The sequence below is a fragment of the Musca autumnalis genome, unplaced genomic scaffold (genome assembly GCF_047663935.1).
Source record: "Musca autumnalis isolate F117 unplaced genomic scaffold, ASM4766393v1 scaffold_4, whole genome shotgun sequence".
NCBI classification, from domain to species: domain Eukaryota; kingdom Metazoa; phylum Arthropoda; class Insecta; order Diptera; family Muscidae; genus Musca; species Musca autumnalis.
The window spans coordinates 20,845,995-20,866,197 of NW_027411977.1; the positions used below are offsets into that span (position 1 = coordinate 20,845,995).

The window sequence follows — 20,203 nt, forward strand, 5'->3', positions numbered from 1 at the left end:
TTTTGCCTCTGATGGCGATTCGAATATATATTTTAAAAAAATCCAAGCTTATGACTCTAATTTTGCCTTAAAAATTATTTTTAAAAAATTCACGCTTTTGATTCTGATGGCGATTCAAAAATATTTTTAAAAAATCCATGCTTATAGATTTGATGATGATTCAAAAATATTTTTAAAAAATCCACGATTTCGACTCTAGTGGTGCCTCAAAAATATTTTTTTTAAAATCCAAGATTATGACTCTAATGGTGCTTAAAATTATTTTTAAAAAATCCAAGCTTATGACTCTAATGATGCCTCAAAAATATTTTTAAAAAAATCCACGCTAATGGCTCTGATGGTGACTCTACTGGTGCCTCAAAAATATTTTTTAAAAATCCAAGCTTATGGCTTTGATGGTGCCTCAAAAAATATTTTTAAAAAATCCACACTTATGGCTCTGATTGTGACTCTAATGTTGTCTCAAAAATATTTTTAAAAAATCCAAGCTTTTCAAAAAATATAATGGTGCCTTAAAAAATATTTTTATTTTTATATCCACGCTTATGGCTCTGATGGTGCTTCTAAATACTTTCAAAAAATCCACACTTAGGGCTCTGACGGTGCCTCAAAAAATATTTTTAAAAAATCCAAGCTTATGACTCTAGTGGTGCATTAAAAATTATTTTTAAAAAATTCACACCTATGGCTCTGATGGTACCTCATTTTTTTTAAATCCACGCATAAGATGCCATGCTGGTGCCACATATGAAAGAGTACAGACCGATTATACTTTAACTCAATAACAAGGACATTCTCCTTATCGCCGACTCCCAAACTTTGTGTCGAACATAGTTAATTACCGAAATTAAAAGCAAATTAAAGTTTATGGTTATCGATAATTGTCGGTAATTCAGTCGTTAACGAGTAACGGAATCCCATTACTAAGTTATTTTGCCATGTAAAACATATCTACAAGTTGTGTCGCAGATAAGTGTTACATGGCTAATTAAGTTAGCGACCAAAATAACCAACACTTGCCGATAGGAAGAGAGTTGTTAACTTTTTTACTCTTTTGTATTTGTTGTTGTTGTTGTAACAGCATATGATATGTGTATGCTCGTCTTCCTCCTTAATCCTGCTCTTGCTCTATCTCCAAGTGTAGTATGGGTCTGCTTCTATTGGCTGTAACCACGAAACTCCTGGAGTCAGTTGAGTAGGTTTAGCAGGGCAGATGAAAAAGGTGCAGCGTGTTGTTGTTGTAGCAGCATTTAAACCTAAGTAGAAGCATAGGCTTAATGCAGCAGCAGCGTGTTGTGTGGGTCTGTGCCGTATGCTGGGCAGATGTTTTGCACGGTGTCAGCGATTCTTTGCATTATAGGAATTCAGGCGACTGCACCATCTCGAAACTACTCTGGTTTGTCGCGGCAGCTGACGCCTCCGCATTAATACGATAGTTGTTTATGACATCCGTGTAAATGCTATTTAAAACTGTTTGATCGGCATGTTGATCTAGTGGTTCTCTCTTGTAACGTTGGACCTCTCTTTCTAGATCATAAAGATTGCTACTGACATGTCTGGGTGGGGGGGGGTCTTACCTACCATATGGTGATTAGGTAACACCCGAGCAAGTACTGCAATGAAAGTATGCAATAGATAGTTCTCTGAATACATGAGAAGGCACCCTGTTACAGCTTTCAGAGCGCCATATTAACAGGTTTAAATATTTTCCATACGTTGCACTTATTTTTGCCGACTACACTAGTGCCGCATAGCTTACCACAGACAGACAGATATATTGCGTTATATGATGTCGTCAAGGTTTCTTTATCGGCACCCCAAGTGCTGTTGGCTACGGACTTTAGGATCTTGTTCCTACATTTCAGCTTGTCGACGTAAACACGCTGCACAATGTGACCCCTAGAATTTTTGGGGTAGTTTGTGGTCGGAATTCTGCTACCATTGATCATGACATTCAACTCTGTTCTCAGCTATGCCTTATGCATATTCCTCGCGTGGGAAATGTGGTAAGATCTGTCAAATAGGAATTCAGAGAAGGTACAAATAACATCAGAGAAGATACGAAGTATGGGTTAAATAGTTCTATAGGTAGGACCAAACATTGAGGTACTCCCTGTTTCACTACACGGGGCTTGTACTTCTTGTTCCTGAATTCCACGTACAACATGCGCCCACACAAATAATTTATTAACCAACGTTTCAAACTTGGGAAGAGATCTTATGCGACGTAGTACTCTTCCCCCTGTCACTCCCAGGGTGCTCGACAAACTGTCGATTGACTCTTAGGATCAGTCAGCGTAACGTCACCAAACGTGATTGAGGTTCTACCTGTCTTTCTTTCAAGGGTTCGAGAGTGACTCAAACGTTGCTCACAATTCATTTTCCGCGGCCCAATGTTGCAACTCTTCGGATGATATAGCCACGCTAACGTTCACCAACCTGTTAATTTCCAGTGACAGCTCCCTGACTATGGGGTCACTTGGTTTGGCACGACGAAGCTTATCACGCTCATTTGCTAATTTCGTCGCCTCTTATGGAAAATTTGGTCTCACTTCGGGTATACGACCAGCAAGCGAGCGGTTGCAGCTGTGATGGAAAGTCCTTTTTGCTACAAGAACATCGGAAGGGTTGGGCAGGTCTCTGAAGCGGTGATTAGTGAACTCTCTGAAACTAGTCCAACTAGCTTTTCCATGATTGATGAAAGTACATCGTCTATTGATGTAGGTCTATTGATGTAGACAATTATAGGGACATGCTCTGACCTAAGAGAAACATCGGATAGTCGGCTATTAATCTACTCAGCCAGCACTATACATCTGTGGTCATTTTAGAGTATCGAATGCCACAACATGATGAGCATTAACGTCCCCCAAGACCAGTCGATTATGACCTTCCCAAAAAACGGGCTAATGTTGGGCCTATACCTGAAGAACAGTTATGTGTCCGTGGAATTTATACTTTAAGCAATTCTACCTTGGCAGTTCCACATCTGACCACTATCCCCATGCATTCCATAAACGGGTCATTATATCCAGGCTCAAGCGAAATAGGTCTACATTGAACAGACTGGTGCAATAGGAAAGCTAATCTAACTTCTTCACTTCTAGAGCGATCCTTCCGCAGTACATTGTAACCATCACAACGCTGTAAGCTCCGATTGTTATTGATCTTGGTTTCCTGCACCGTCGCGACCATGATATTCTTCCGACTCATAAAATCCATATTTCCTCGATCTTACCTCGGACTCCATTGCAACTAAATTGCAAAAATGATGCATTTTCATGAATTGGGACCAGGAATGTTGATCTTGGAGGTGTTATTTCACTATCGGTACTCTAAAAACACTGTCAAGGCAGTACACGTTGACGACGTCATGTACCGTGCGACTGCGATACTCACGGAAAGGCCAGTTTTAGTCACGCCTTGGATGTCCGGACAGAAGATTCTGATATTCTTGTGAATGTGCAGTGAAGATAGATCCTTCACCACTATGTGATGATTGGAATGATATGACAAGTCAAGAGGAACGGTCTGTCAAGCAAAACAGTATGCTGGATACTGCTGGAACATTGTCTCCACATTTATATGATCCACATTCCACATCTGAACGCATCCGGTAGCAATCCGAATGCAACTATTTTGAGTCACGTGCACTTTACGCCATTGGATGTCACTCAGAAAGGATGTCCAGAAGGGGCAGCATAGCTTAACACTGAACGAATAATGGCTTTGTACGTGGCTATGAGTGTTTCCTTATCTTTGCCCCACGAGGTTTGCATAAGAGCTTCAAGGACCTCCTTTTGTGATTGAAATTTTCCTTTTGTGTTTGCTGCGTGACTCGTGACACAACACCTATGTTATTGGGTTGTTGGATGGTTGGGATGGTCCTACCTTAGACTCTGATCTCCAGTTGTGTTCTTAATTCAACGGTTCAGGATGTAAAGATTAGATTAACACCGCGATAAATTAGCTTTTTATTCTACATGAAGTCAGAGGTGCTGACCACGACGTATTGGTCAATCCCACGGCAGCGGGTTCTTACGTACCGGATTGACCCGAAACCAAAAGTTTTTCGGCCAGCGGCTGCCAAGCCAGCATTATATTCTGCTACAACAACAACAACAACAACGTATTGGTTAATTTTGCCACTTATTTCTTCTGCATTAAAGTGGAATACCATGACGGAAGCTTCGCAAGACATCGGTTAAAAAAGCGGTATGCCCATTTTTATACCCTCAGCCTTTAGGCTAAAGCCATGTCCGTCCGTCTGTCAGGCTCTTTCAAACGGATCAACCGATTCGAACCAAATTTTGCAAATTTTTGCAGAGTAAGTCCATACTTCCTGAGATAATGTGCTTCCCGGCATATTCCAAAATGGCTAGTGTGAAAGATAACTCTCAAACGTTTTAAAAATTTCTTCCTTTCTGACAGAAAGGAAGCTTCTAAATATTGAGTATTTCAAGCTTTATAAACTTCCTTTCATCGACACCATCGCAGGAGATATTGGTTTCTTCTTTTGAATCCTAAATTCTCTTCGCATATATCTCTCGCCGTGTCCTTAAACCATTTCCATGTCTCTTCCATGCTTTTTTTCAGGATTTATGTTTATATCTCTCACTTTAAAGAATTTGTTTCATAAGTTAACTTTAACCTTTAATTTGCAATCCTTTGTATCCTTTCAGATGGCAACTACAGTTCCTTGAGTTTTACCGTGCACTTGAATCGTGAAATTGGTTTCTATTTAATGGATTATTTCTTGCCATCAATGATGATTGTGGCCATATCATGGGTATCATTTTGGCTGCAGGCTGACGCTTCACCACCTCGCATTATGTTGGGTAAGAGAGTTTAAAAACAAACATTTTTTAGTAGTATAATAATTATTAACTTCATATCTCTTTTGTTTTCCAGGCACCAGTACCATGTTATCATTTATCACACTGTCATCATCCCAGAGTAAAACCTTGCCCAAAGTCAGTTACATTAAGGTATCTGAAGTTTGGTTTTTGGGTTGTACCTTCTTTATATTCGGTAGTTTGGTGGAGTTTGCCTTTGTCAATACCATTTGGAGGCGCAAGGAAAATATTGAACTGAAAAAAGTCAACAGTAAATATATTATTAAGTCAACATTAACACCACGGCCAGCCCGCAGAGAATTGGGTTTGAATAATCAATCACGTACCAGATCATGTTCCAGTTTAGATAATATTGTGTCCAGTACGGAGAGTGTTATGAATGGCAATGTTAATCCTGGTTACAATAACTATTTGACAGTACATGTAAGTATTTGCTAACATTTACTATAATTACAAAGATTTATTAACTTATATTTCTCTTTCCTTTTTTTAGAATCTACCCATCATAACAACCCAATCTGCAGACACAGTATCCATTACCAGTAATCCAAATAGTATGTCGGGAGGCCATGTCATCAACATGGATGACAACAATAAAGACAATAAGACTGGTGAAAATACCACCTTTACCACCATGACACCACAGGAAATTGCCATGTGGATAGATCGAAGATCGCGTTTCCTATTCCCCTTGATGTTCCTCGGTTTCAATTGCCTGTATTGGACCTTTGTTTATTGTTTCTAAAATGGTTTGCCACGGCCTGCCATTTGTTTTGTTTTTTCTTTTCTTTTTAAGAAACGACTAAGCCCTGTTTATGAATTAAGTATTTTATTGTTGTTTTTATATCTCGATTATATTAGTCCCTATACATAGATACATACCTACATACATACAAACAAGCCTAGTTCATGTAAGCATGTGTATATTATTGTTATCTCATCTCAATTTGTATATTTCTTTTATTTTTTAATTGGCAAACAAACAAAATAAGCCCCGCTTTAAAGTTGACAATTTTCTACATTCTGCCTTAAATAGGTTAATTTAGTTATAGAAGTGAAAAACATGTTGTAATAAAAAGAATTATTTTAATTGAGAATTTTAAATCTTGAGAAAATTTTGAATCATATTGATGGCATTTGGACTTATTTTGATATTACAAAAGAGGTTATGGTCATGAATTCTTGAAGGTCGCATTTATTTGGCGCATAGACCCAAAAAAGATTGTTCTACCGTCGACTTGAACAGTGACACTTCAACGGGATTCTCATCTCCGCCATTTCTGTGTGTAAACAGATTTAATGGCTAATATTTGAATATTCCTCGAGGGAAAGAATTCTTTATAATTGATTAAAAAGGTGTTTAACCTTTGACAACAGTCATCAACGAAAGGACTTACAAGCAGAGGCGACTAGATTAGCAAATGAGCGTGATGAGCTTCGTCATGCCAACGTCAGTGACCCCAGACTCAGGGAGTGGACACTGAAAGTTAACAGGTAGGCCGGTGAACATAAGCGGTACAAGTGGATAAATCATATGTAGACTTACGACTATGTTCACCACATAATGAATTCTGACCACAAACGACCCCCAAAATGCTAGGGGTCACATTCGCCAACATGTTCATGCCGTCCGCGCATGCCACAGCTATGGGTGCAGATAAAGAAACCTTGTTAACGCCATAGGTCGGTCCCTACACCATTTTCACATGTAATTCGAATAATTTCAGCTGTAATTCGAATTATTTCATTTGTAATTTGAGAATTCCATTTGATATTCGAATTATTTCATTTGTAATTTGAATTGTTTCATTTGTAATTCGAATTATTTCATTTGTAATTCGAATTTTTCCATTTGTAAGTTGAATTTTTTTCATTTGAAACTCCAAATGAAAAACTTCGATTTACAAATAGAAAAATTCAAATTACAAATGGAAAAATTCGAATTTTAAATGCAATAATTCGAATTTAAAATGAAAAAATTCAAATTACAAATGAATTAAATCGAATTTCAAATGAAATTCTCAAATTACAAATGAAATAATTCGAAATTCAATTGGAATTCTCAAATTACAAGTGAAATGTTTCGAATTTCAAATGAAATAATCAAATTACAACTGAAATTCTTCGAATTACATGTGAAAATGGTGTAGTAAGCTATGTGGCGTGGTCCGCCAATATATGTAAGTGCAACGTGATGGACAAATATTCAAACCGCCCTGAGAACTACAACATGGTGTCTCCTCATGTCTTCAATGGACTATCTGTATGAGGAGACAAAGGTTCTTCCAGAACAGCAAAACATTGACATGCTCTCGTTGTAGTACTTGTTCGGGTGCCAACCTCCCCACCTGGGATCTTCATGATTTAGAAGCGTTGCAAGAGAGAATCCCTAGATCAAGAAGTCTATAAAGCAGGTTTAAATAGCATTCACACGGATGCAGTCGCAGATGCCATAAAAATGCGGTCCTCGGAGAACATCCTGCATCAAACACAGTTGAGGAGCGTCGGCTGCAACCAGAGGTAGTTTTGACTGAACTACGCTCGGGATGGTGCAGCCGTCTGAATTCATATGTATATGGCTAGAATTGATGACACTATGCAAAACAACTGGCCAGCATGTGGCACAGGCCGGCACAACACGGCACCTTTTGAACAGGACTGCCAAACCAACTCAACTAACTCCAGTAGATTTATTGGAGTGCTGCTAAATCTCTCTACTGAGGCGAAGTACCTGGGAGTGAATTTTGACCATCGTCTCAGATGGAAAAGGAACACAGAGGAGCGCACTAAGAGGGGTCTAGTTGCACTCTACTCCTGTAAGAACTCCCTAGGTAAGAGTTGGGGTTTGAGACCACTGGTTGTTTGTCACAGTGGTCTGTCCCATTTCGACCTATGGATGTCTTGTTTGGTGGCAGGCCATGAACAGCTAGCCCAATTTGTCTAGGTTAGCTACTGTGCAAAGATCTGCTTCAATTCTTAGTACAGGTGCAGTGAGGAGCATCCCTCAGGCAGCACTGAATGCAGTACTGAACATCCAGCTTCTGGATATTCTTGTTCAGTACCAAGCATCCCGTAGTGTCTTGAGGCTCAATGAGCTTAACCTGTGGCGCTCTTCAGGGTCTGGACATGATAGCATTCTACAACAGGTAAGCAGTCAAATCGGACTAAGAGACGGGGGGAGTGTAACCGACTATATCTCGCCTTCACTGGATTTCGAAGCAGCGAAGGTAATTATCCCTGATAGAAGTGAATGGGAGCATGGCAGACCACTACCAGATAGCCTTTCCATCTGCACTGATGGTTCAAAGATGAATGAAGGTACTGGAGCGGGGGTGTACTGCGAAGCGCTAAACATTAAACGCTCGTTCAAGCTGAATATCAATTGCAGTGTTTTTCAGGCGGAAGTCTTTGCAGTATTGAAGGCCTTAGAATTAGTAGTAGGATTGACGGACCACGGAGGCAGGACAGTTACAGTCTATGTAGATAGCCAGGCTGCCCTCAAGGCGCTAGGATCTTATACTATTAAATCTAGGATCATTCAAAATTGTAGGTCCATCTTAAAAACTTGTAATGTAAGCGTCAACCTTTGTTTGGTTCCAGGGCACTGCAATGCTCAAGGGAACGAGATTGTTGATGAGTTAGCAAGGCGAGGCTCCCAGTCCTCTGACCTTATGGTGGAGGACTATGTCAAGCCACCGCTCTGCGACTTCCTCGGCAAACTCTGCCAGTTTTATGCAGAGAAAACCGTAAGAATTTGGCAAGACGCGCCTGTTTGCAAGGTATCGAAGTCAATCTGGCCGGCAATCTCAGGGAGTAGAACTGCGTCCCTTCTCTCACTTTGCAAGTCGGAAATCAGAATCGCTACAGGGGTCATAACTGGCCACTGTTGAATAAGATCTATGGCATGTAAGTGGGATGATAACAACATTGAGTACTGTAGGTTATGTGAGGATGAGGAGGAAACGCAGACAATCGAGCACCTTTTATGTAGATGTCCTAGACTGATGGCCAAAAGACATGGGCTATTTGGTGTACATGTGATTGACTCTCTCTCTCTTACTTCTCCTCTATTGACCCTACTATCCTGGTAGTTTAATGCAAGAGTCTAAAGTGACTCTGGGGCGGGTCAGTATAGGCTTAGAACAGTCTAGAAAATATTTCCTAATCTCTCTATTCTTAAAACAATCTGTTACTCTACTCTACAATTACTCATTCTTCTTATTTTTCTCTCTTGTCTTATCACTTTCCACTTCCCATCTTTCATCCACCATCTTCTCCCACATAGCACACTACATCATCATCAATAGCCTCCCAGATAACATTTTTTCCCAATTCGTTTCGAATTCGGACAGAATTTCTAAAAAAATATCCGAATCTGATGCCGAATTCGTACCGAATTCGGTACGAAAGTTGTATGGACGTGGTCACCGAATTCGGAAAGAATTTTTTAAGGAAATTCTTAAAAAAATATTAGAGTTTCGCGACGAATTCGGTCCGTATTCGGAAGTAAATCCTTGGAAAATTCGGAGAAAATTTTAAATTTTCTGACAAAATTCGGTCCGAATTCGGAGGAAAATTCTGGAAAATTCGATGAAAAATTTAGATTTTCTTAGGAAAATCCGTCCGAATTCGGAAAGAAATTCTTGAAAAATTCGGAGAAAAGTTCAGATTTTCTGAAAAAAATCGGAAACAATTCTGACGCTGATGCCTTTGATATTAACACAACACGTGTCGTACTGTACAGAACAAACCCCACTCAGAGACAATTTTCTTTTAATGTGCTATTTATAGAAGATTCTAATTTCAAGCTTTCTAATGATTGTGCCTGTTGTTATCATTTTATGATTAACAGTAGAACAATGTGCAGAAGAATGTTGAAGTTATCAACACTAGCTTGAATTATTATATGTTGCATTTATATGCGAATTTTACGACCAGTCATTTTGTTCTTCGACATCAACCGAAAAAAATTGCCTTAGAAAATCCATTAGAAATCGGAACGAATTCGGAATGACGATTCTTAAGATTCTTTAGAAAATGTGCAGAGATTCTTAAAATAAACTTATAGAAAATCGGTCAAAATTCTAGGAAAATATTAGAGAAATCGGCCACATTTCTAAAAAAATATTCAGAAAAAATCTGATATCAGAGCTCTCGGAAAAAATTGTTAGCTAGGCTTGTATTATCATCTGCAGGCACACAGCACAATTCACAACATCATCACCGTATGCACAAATCACCATATATCCATCAGTCACACATCATCATAATCTGCAGTCACGCAACATCATTTAGCCTAACCCATAACAAAGAACACATCACACTTATATTACACATCAAGACCATTTGCATGCACACATAACCATATAGCCGCATCCAAAATCATCTCAAGCACACAGCATCATTCAGAACACACATCACAATAATCTGCAGTCACGTAACATCATATAGACTCGCCCACAACAAAGAACACATCACACTTCTATTACACATCAACACCATTTGCATTCACACATCGCCATATACACCTCATCGCATCACAGAAACATCATCATCATCTCCACAACACATACATTTCAATAGTCAGGATGATCACAATGGACCTCAAGGTCTCCGAGTGGAGTGGCTGCCGGCACGGCAGTTACGCATCCTAAACCTAACCTAACTCCAGTAGATTTGTGATTACATGCCATCGAAGCAGCCATATTCCTAGAACTAGAGAACCAAGGGCCAGATTAAACAGAAAAACTTACATATAACATATCAAATACATACTGTTACAAACGACACCAAGATCATACATTCATCGGTATACGTAACAATCTCAAAGATATGTGGAGGGGGTGAAATACAAGAAAAGTAAAGATTATACAGTTCCCAAGACATCACTCCACACTGGAAAACTCCTTGTTTCATTCTAAGGGGGTTCGACTTCTTTTTCCAGGATTCTACGAACAAATGATGTCCAAACATATAATTTATTTTATAAAATCTTAAAACAGGCTTGAATGGTGGTTTTGTCGATGTAGTCTTGATATTTCCGCTTCGCATTTTCAACAGTAGTTGGACCGATCTCTGAAGCTCTGTGGTGAAATCTCTGAAATTTGACCAATTAGGTTTCTCATGAAATGCAGAAAGCTGGCGGCTTTAGACCTACGCTGTGTTCTCTAGCTCGAACGGGGACAAGTAGGGGTGACATTACGCCAGCACAGATGGAAGGAGGATGTAACAGGCATTTGATAATGTTCACGGTCTTCATGCCGTTCGAGGACCCCCACCCACCAGGCAAGGTGAAGCAGTAACTATTGGACGAGCTGGGAATCATATGCAGCAATATTCCGGAAATTTCTTCATCTTCAATATCTCATCATTATCTTTAAACCTATCCAGGATAAATACAATGGTCCGAAGGTATCCGAGTGATGCAGTCAGTCACTGTAATATCAGAATGCTGCATATTATTAAACCAAACCTAACCTTTCCCATATTTTACGAAAGTGCGCGTTCAGACGTGAGGAAGTCGGGAGGTCTGGCGATGTAGACGATTATAGGGAGATGAACTGGCGCCCTCATTTGTAAAACGTATGGGTATGTATCTATCTACCTATATGAGCCTTATATTAGTCCCAATTTACATTAGGCGAGTTTACTTGCGGCAATTGTCAGTTTGTGGGTGAGAGAGGGTGTTGAGAGGCAAAGGGTTACCATATACCTCACCTCTCTCTCCATCAAACTGACAATTGCCGCAAGTAAACTCGCCGTGAGAGAGGGTGCTGAGAGGCAAAGGGTTACCATATGCCTCACCTCTCTCTCCTACAAAATGACAATTGCCGCAAGTAAACTCGCCCAATGTAAATTGGGACTTTTTGCCTGTTTATATTAGCTCTGTTCCTTTACGTGCAATAATATTCCAGTTTTACCACTTTTTACTCGAAAAGTGTTCCTTTATGTGTATGCATACAATTGATATGAAAGCAATTCACAACTTTTACTACTTTTGCCACTTTTAAAAGTAAATGAACATACCGATTATAGCCTCTTACAGGGTTAACCTTCTTTAACTGTGTTCCTTTACTTACCTGAGGTTACCATTTTTAAATTGCAAAGCGTTCCTTAACCCCAAAACGTGGTAAAACTGGCAACTATTTTTAAGAGAGTGAGAGAGGAGATAGAGCACATATGCCTTTCTCTTCTATTACAGGCTACCAGACAAATTTCTGCTGGTAAAAATTGTAGAACTGATTTTTCTTTTTAACGATTATTTCGTAATGAAGAAAAAATGAACGAAAAACAGAAGAAAAATGCGAACGCTGACAAAACAAAATTAAAAACTGTGAAATAAAAGAAGGATATTGAATTTTTATGTTTCTTTTTGACATTGCTACCAGATATACCATTTTTTCGTTCCTTTACTTTTCTGGTAAAACTGGCCATGAGAGAGCAATTTTGACAGTTTTCTCTTTTTAATGAAATTAACATTTTCAAACCCAGTGGGCGATGGTCTGTTCCTTTACTTTTGAAAATGGTAAAACCGGTAAAAGTAGTAAAAGTTGTAAACTGCTCCCATGTTGTCTGAAGTAAAGGAACGCTTTTCGAGCAAAAAGTGGTAAAATTTGAAGATTCTTGCACGTAAAGGAGCAGAGCTTAAAAAGTTGAAGAATTGCACTACTTATACCCCATTTATATATAACCGAATTTAACAAACTGACTGGGTTTTAACAGTCAATTCCATTGCTTATATTTCAAACAAATCCTTATAAAGAAGGCTAACCCTGCAAAAAGCTCTAATATAAGCATCATAATACTGATATATGGACAATTCACATTTATGACTTTGACATATTCCATTCACGTTTATGACCCCAATACATTTTCTTTACATACCCCCATTATTAAAAGTCTTGTTTTGTTATAGTTTGGATTTACCGAACAGACTTATAACGTTCAGGATAACTTAATGTTAAAAGTGATGATTAAATTTCAAGGAGTAGCTTTTTGGCATTAACTTTTAATGAAAAAATTGTATTTTTAATGCCTCCAAATTGGTTTACTTTGTGTTTTCAAATCCATCCGATAGTAAAAGAAAACATACATATATTAATGGCCCATAGTCTTATGCCAGAATATGAACATTTTCATGTATGTACGTGAAAATGAGTTTATAGGCAAGAGGTGTGAAGGGGGTGAAACTCTGTAAACAAGGCTCTGTAATCTGAAATTATTCATTGTGTTTAAATTCGTAACTCTCAAACCAATGCAAAGCAATGGAAATGTCAAAATTTTTATATAATTTCATAAATGATTGAATCAATGAAAATTTAAAGGAGAATAACAAAGAATTTTCTAATGAAAATTGTCATAGTCTGGCATAAGACATACAGGCATGTCACAGATTCCAATCGGAATGGTTTCAATTCCGTAATTTCATTTCGATCGTTTTTGTTTTAGCTTCTCCAGATTCCGATCGATTTGGTGAATTCCGAAAATCTTATTTTTTAGTATAAATATGGCAACATTAGAGGAAACAAAAGAAAAAACAAAAACATATGATTAGAAAACCATTCCTGGTTGAGAGCTGATTGAGTAAAGACGTGAATTTTTTGATATTGTGTGTTGTGGAGCTACGCTTAAAGAAGAAAAGGGATAAGCAAAGAGAAATTGTGGAGCTATTTTTCGTTGAGCACAACGTGGTGGTGTGGTGCTTGAAAAGGGTGATTTAATGAAAAGTTTATCCAGTGTGCAGTGTGGTAGCAATCCAAGGAAGGATAGAGTGGTAAAAGTGGCTAAGAAGGTGTCTAATTTTAGTGAGGTTATGGATGCCATGGCATCTGTGCCTCAAGAAGAAAATCGAAATGAAGGAGAGGACTGTGAAATGATGGAACAAGTAATGACGAGAAGCAAAAGAGCTTTAGAAAATGGCGGATGTGAAGTGGTGGCTGAGAAAATATGCAATAATGACGAAGCTAACCTAAAGGCAGCTAATGGAAGACAAGAAATGAAGAAGAGACGTTTTAATGAGGAACCGCTGATGTACTCTGTGGAGCATAAAGGTGAGTTCATGGTGCTTGTGGATACTAGTGATGTTGAAACTATAAAGAATAAAAGGGTTAAAAATGGCTTATATCTAATGGAAAAAATAAAAGATATTAAATCGAAGGAACTAGAAAAAATTAAAAGGGTCGATGCCATTGGGGTGACACTCTATAAAGTCACTTTTGAAGATTGTACATCGGCTAATCAATTTTTGTGTAATGAAGAGCTGAGGAACAAAAAGTTGAGGGCATTTGTCCCCAGAAACTTTGTAGAAACATTCGGGGTGATTAGGAATGTGCCTACATGTTATTCTGAGGAGGAGTTACTAAATGGTATAACTTGTGATAGAAAGGTATCATCTGTACGCAGGTTCGTAAGGAAAGTTGGAGAAAATAGCTCAGAAGTAAGACAAACTGAGACGGTGAAAATTGGTTTTTCTGGTAATGATCACCCCAGTTGGGTTATATTTAACCATTCTGTCCTGATTGTGCAAACTTATTATCCGGCAGTGAGACAGTGTTTTAACTGTGGAAGATTAGGACACACAAAGATGGGCTGTCGTTCTAATCCCAGATGCCTGAAATGTGGAAACAAGGAGTGTAGTGGGAATTGCGGGACCATTTCGTGCATTCTTTGCCAGGCAAAAGATCACACTTGCCAGGATAAAAATAAATGTCCTAAATGGTCGGAGGAGATAGAGACCAATAAAATAATGACGAGGAAGAAGCTTTCTAAAGGCGAAGTTCGCAGCATGTATAACAATAAAAATAGGTTTGACATCCTATGGGATGACACCAATTTCCCACCTCTGCCGGAAGAGGGTGGTGCTAAAAAGAAAACTGAAAGAAAGGAACAATTAGGTTCAATTGATGACGATGTTAATCGCATTTTAACACCGTTCACCTATAACTCCGTGGCTAAGAAGCCAAAAAAGCCTTATGTGCATAGGCCAGGAGTGCAGATGCAAAAAAGAATGTTTGAGGAGCCTTCGCCGTCGAAGCCAGTTTTCGCTAAGGAGAACCAAAGAGTCTCAGAACTCGAAAAGGTTACAAAAGAGCTTTTAAAATTTATGCAAGATTTCTTCAAAAACTGTGGCAGTGATGTTGGTGCTGATGCCATGAATCATTTTCAGATGAGGATTGAGAAGTGTGGAGTGACCATTAACAGTGATAATAATCCAACCACTAATATTCAACATGGACGGGATCAAAATACTACAATATAATATTCAATCCTTTAAATGCAATAAAAACTATCTTGAATTTTTCACAAACAAATATCAATATGACATTGTCCTTTTGTCTGAGATTTTTTCTGAGGACAAAGGGAGCAGAAACAAACTTATAAACTTTAACCTAATACAAAAATTTAGACCTGATGGGTACGGTGGAGTAGCTATCGGGTTGAAGAAGAACATAAGGTTTACTAAGATAGCGTATGAGACAAGCTATGATATAATCATAGTAAAAACCCTTAATCTGCGTAAAAATTATGTGATGGCTTCGACATATTTCCCACCTTCGATGTCTGTTGAGGCATTTAGAGATGAGGTGTCAAGGTTGTTAATGTTTCTGGAAAAGTTTGACAATGTTCTGTTGTGTGGAGACTTCAATGCGAGAAGCATGACCTGGGGTGATCACATAACATCAAACAAAGGCAGGGAACTTGAAGAGATGACTTTGGAGACGGGTATGAGATGTGTAAATAATGGCAAGTAGTAGTAGTAGTAGTATTCTTTATTGATTAAATCACAATATTGACAATTCAGTAAATTATAGTTGGTTCAATAAAAAATTTTAAAGAAATTCGCGACTATGTTTACATATACGTCTGTCGCATAACAATAGAAATTAATTCAAAAGATAAACGTATTTAATTAAATTCATTTATAATTAATTGCCGATATGTATAAGCAGATTTCAAATAGTTTATTAGATTCTTCCAATCATCTTCGCCTTGCCCATCTAGTATTTTGATTACTTCATCTTCTTCCAGCTCTGATTTCCGAAACGTCCTCAATCTAGCATCTCGAAGTATGGCAAGCATACATTTAGGAGGAATGTAAACTCCCAGGGATCGGTCTTGGATCTGACCTTCGTCAGCAGTGGTATTGATATCAAATGGGATGTCTTGGATGTACAATTAGGTGGGAGTGGTCATTTCCCAATCAGTATGGAAATAGATGACTATAATTGCAATCGTGGTAAATTTCTACATAAGAGGAAGCTAATGTCGGCACTGGCGGATTTGGATTTGGAACCAGATTTTACCTCCATAGAAGAATCGCTGGAAGATGAGATAAAGGCAGCAACTAAACATCTAAGACCTGGCAGTTCACCGAAGTATTGGTGGAATGAGCAGTTGACCACTCAGTATAGACGACAACTAGCGGCTGTAAAGAAGGCGAGGAAATACCCGAATTACTCCAATCTGATCAAAGCCACTGAAGAAAAGGAAAAGTGGAAGGAGATGGTCCTCAAAGCAAAAAGAGACAGTTTCTTGGAAAAAATTGATGAAGTCAACAAAAACTCCAACACTAGAGAGGCCTGGAAATTTGTTAACAATGTTCGAAATAGACGAACAACAGTAAATTCAACGTGGAATACTGAAAATAATGAGGCATACTTGAGGTTCCTTCGTGATCAGGTGCCAAATAACGACAGAAGTCAACCAATTGTGATGGATGAGGGAATAGATGGTGAACCAGTAATGTTTGATTACGAGAAGTTTGAAAAGGTTTTGGAGAAAAAGAAAAAAGGCTCTGCGGCAGGGCATGATGGTGTTATGGCTCTCCAAAAGAGCCATACTTACGGCTATGTATAATTCCTTCTCAGACAACCTAATCAGAGATACCTGGAGGGTAATAAAAATTGTGCCGATCCCTAAACCCAACAAGGATCTGGACTTAATCTCAAACTACAGACCGATTTCACTCATCTCCGTCTTTATGAAGTGTATAAATTTGATGCTCAAAGATATGCTTTTGGAACATTTGAAGTCAAATGATAGCCTACCAGCACGAACATTTGCGTACAGAAGTGGTATGTCGACATCCACCTGCCTGAATGAATTCCTGCATAGGGTAGCTTTATTAAAAACAAACAATTACAAAGTCCTAGTCCTGTCATTGGACATAAACAACGCTTACAATTGCGTACGTATTGATATTCTTGCCAACATCCTAAACAAGTATGCGATTAACCCTCAAATATCTAACTGGATCATTAATTTTCTATCAAAAAGGGTGTTGAAGTTGGGTGATAAGGAGATTGTGGTAACTAATGGTATCCCTCAGGGGAGCTGTTTGTCCCCGTTACTCTTCAACTTATATACAGCTGAATTGCACAGTCTGGAGGATAGCAGAACCATGTTGTTCCAATATGCGGATGACTTCCTCATAATGGTTTTTGATAAAGATTTTGATTTGGCTTTACAACATTTGCAGAGGAAGGCAGTAGCTTTCCAAGGAAATGTGGAAGCCTAAATCTATCATTCAATCCTGAGAAATCAAGTACAATATACCTCGCCAAAAATTCCATCAAGCAAATTATACTTAATGTTGATGGGTGTCCAATTCAACAGGTTAAAAAACTGAAGTTTTTGGGAAGAACGATATCAAACTCTTTAGCGGTCTATGAACATCACAATGAACTGAGTGAGGCTGTAATTAACAGGACAAACCTCTTGAAGTGCCTGACATCTGTCAGAGGCGGTTTGCACCCAAATGTGTCATTAAAAATCTACAAAAGCATTGTAAGATCAAAAATTGAGTATGCGAGAACGACAATGGCAAACTCTCCTCAATATGCCAACAAAAAAGTTGAAAGACTCCAAAATGAAATGTTACGAAGGTCCCTGGGGGTTACCAGATCATCAGCTATCCATTCAGTATATGCGTTGGGTGGAGAACTCCCTCCAAAGTACAGAGCCATGAGTCTAACAGCGAAGGAAATCATTAAAATCAAGAGCCAGAACAAAGATCTCTATGAAATAATAGCAGAGAATCCGCGTGTGAAATCAAGTTATAGTGCTGTTTTTTATGAATTCCCAGATGTATTCTGCAAAATAAAGTTTATTCCTTTCACCCGACAGAATAGTTTACATATAAGACTCAGCCTATTACCCTCCACCAAAGACAATACATCGAGTGATATTATTCGAGCAATCTACAACAGGGAGGTTGCCTACTACAAGAACAATGGATATGGTATGTTTGCAACGGATGCATCAGTAAAGGAGACGAGCACTGGCTGTGGCATCCTTAATATTAGACAGGAGCATAGATTCCTCTTCAGAATTGATTTTAAGTCCTCGTCGACATTCGGTGAACTCTTCGCATTGCGAAAAACGCTGGAAATTGCAGTCGAGGATGGGCATAAAAAGTGTGTCCTTTTCACAGACAGCCTTGCAGCCTGTAAGGCTCTCGGCTCTAGTGAAACGGACAATTTCTTAGTTGCCGAGTTTCATAATATTCTGCAAAACTCCCGCATGACAAGGTGTCATGTGGTATGGACACCTGGACACAGTGGTGTCTCCTTTAATGAAGAAGTAGACTATCTAGCCAAACAAGCAGCGGATGTTGGAGCTTTGCTGGATGCGTGGCTTACTCCAAAGGAAGCGATGATAAGAATAAACAACATACTCAGGCAGAGATGGAACGAAGAATTCAAAGACTTGTCACTAACCAAAGGCAAACATTTCTTCGAAATTATGAATAATGTGCTTGAAACCCCCTGGTTTACACGGACAGGCTTATCCCCTTTGGATACTAAACTTATTAACAGGCTGATGGTGGGTCAGCCTTATGACAAAGTGTTTTTACACCGCATTGGCGCCTGTGAATCAAATTTATGCGACATGTGCGGAGTACCAGATAGTGCTCAACACAGTATTTTTGTCTGCCCGCGATTTGGGCACATTAGAGCCAACTACTTAGAACTTTTTTCACAGCACCATGAATTGACAACCCTCCTCCAACACAGAGATATGAATATGTATGGTCTTCTCCTTAGGTTTATTAAGGAGACGAACCTAAAATTATGATCTTATGTGCAAACCACACTGTGATAAATTTAATCTGTGATATTAGAATATTCCTTTTTACAAATAAGAACATGATTACTAATTTATATTCTCCAATCCCCTTCCCCAATTTTGCCCTTTACCTTTTTTCTCTTCAGCTTCACTAGTTATTCGAATTGATGACCTGGTGCTGTGGATGGGATTTCCAGTATATTTTGCGGCATTACACATATAGCTGCAGTTCGACGACTAATCACACACACTAATATACGTTTAAGTTAAAGCCTCAACCAGGTGTCGTAAGTTTATAAGATATTTTTAACTTTGTTAATGTCCTTTTGTTTACATGTGCTGAATACATGTCTAATGTTTGCTGTGTTAATTGCAGCTGTCGTTTTACAATCATTAAATGTTTCACTCCTAATATTGGAAGCTGATATTTGCATTTGGATATAACCTGGCTACTTGAATCCGCAAGGATCGCCATTTTCCTGACAGAGGAAGTTCGACAGTCCAAAAAAAAAAAAAAAATGATTAGAAAACACTGTAGAAGTGGGAATTCTGAAAATATTGTGTTTAAAGAAACCTTTTTTGTGCGAAATGAATGTTAATTTTTAATGGATTTTAAGTTTTACTGTAATTAAGGCGCAAAATATCAACATAACATTTAAAATACCGTGTTTGAGTTCTTTCTTATTTTGTTCTTCTTATGTTTGCTTTAAGCTATCATTCGTAATGCCAGACTGTTTAGTTTTTAGAAACGATAAATCTTTGTTCGAAGAAAAACGCGATTTTCACGAAAAAAATATGTGGCAACACTTTATTAATAATTGGTTTTGTTGATTGAGAAATAATGGAAATTTACATATAAATAATAAAAAATATGAAATTAAATGTGATTTTGTTAATAAAACAATAGCTCTGTTCCAGAACTAAAAAGTTTTTACAATTTTTACCACTTTTACACATTTTGCGTTCCCGTACACAAAATTTATATGAAAATCGTTTACGACTTTTAAAACTTTTACGACTTTTACCACTTTATAAAGTACGGGAACAGGGCAAATATTTTTATTATTTTTTAGTGCTTTTGGAGTGTTTTAAAGTGACATGTTACCAAAAAAATGCAATTCCACTTGATAAACCAAAAGTGGTTTCATTCCGAAAGAATTTTTCGTTGTTCGGTTTCTGAAGAAGCTAAATACGGAATCAATTCCACTTTCGATCGGAATTGGTTTCTGTGACATGCCTGATAATCTATTTTTAAGAACTTCAAACATGGTTTAATAAGA

At 38.3% G+C, this 20,203-nt stretch overlaps 2 protein-coding genes across 4 annotated transcripts in view; both read left to right on the forward strand.

The window, feature by feature from the left end:
* Positions 1–5,960, forward strand: part of SecCl (Secretory chloride channel) — a 37,530-nt gene extending 31,570 nt beyond the window's left edge. The window contains exons 5-7 of the mRNA XM_073980823.1: positions 4,683–4,838; positions 4,912–5,279; positions 5,350–5,960. Of these exons, the coding sequence (XP_073836924.1) occupies positions 4,683–4,838; positions 4,912–5,279; positions 5,350–5,601 (776 nt within the window). The 3' untranslated portion in view covers positions 5,602–5,960. The remainder of the gene's footprint in view (positions 1–4,682; positions 4,839–4,911; positions 5,280–5,349) is intronic.
* A 7,475-nt stretch (positions 5,961–13,435) lies between these two features.
* LOC141401461 (uncharacterized) lies at positions 13,436–19,503 on the forward strand. Of its 3 annotated transcripts, none has more exons than XR_012412375.1 (3): positions 13,436–13,906; positions 19,070–19,210; positions 19,300–19,503. XR_012412375.1 is itself a non-coding variant. In XM_073981723.1 (2 exons), exons 1-2 carry the CDS (start codon positions 13,576–13,578, stop codon positions 19,144–19,146), a joined length of 408 nt encoding a protein of 135 aa, XP_073837824.1. In that variant the 5' UTR covers positions 13,436–13,575; the 3' UTR covers positions 19,147–19,503. The 3 variants fall into 3 exon arrangements, 1 of the variants encoding a protein (XP_073837824.1); XR_012412376.1 differs by having other exon boundaries at positions 19,070–19,205; XM_073981723.1 differs by having other exon boundaries at positions 19,070–19,503.
* Positions 19,504–20,203: the final 700 nt, after the last annotated feature.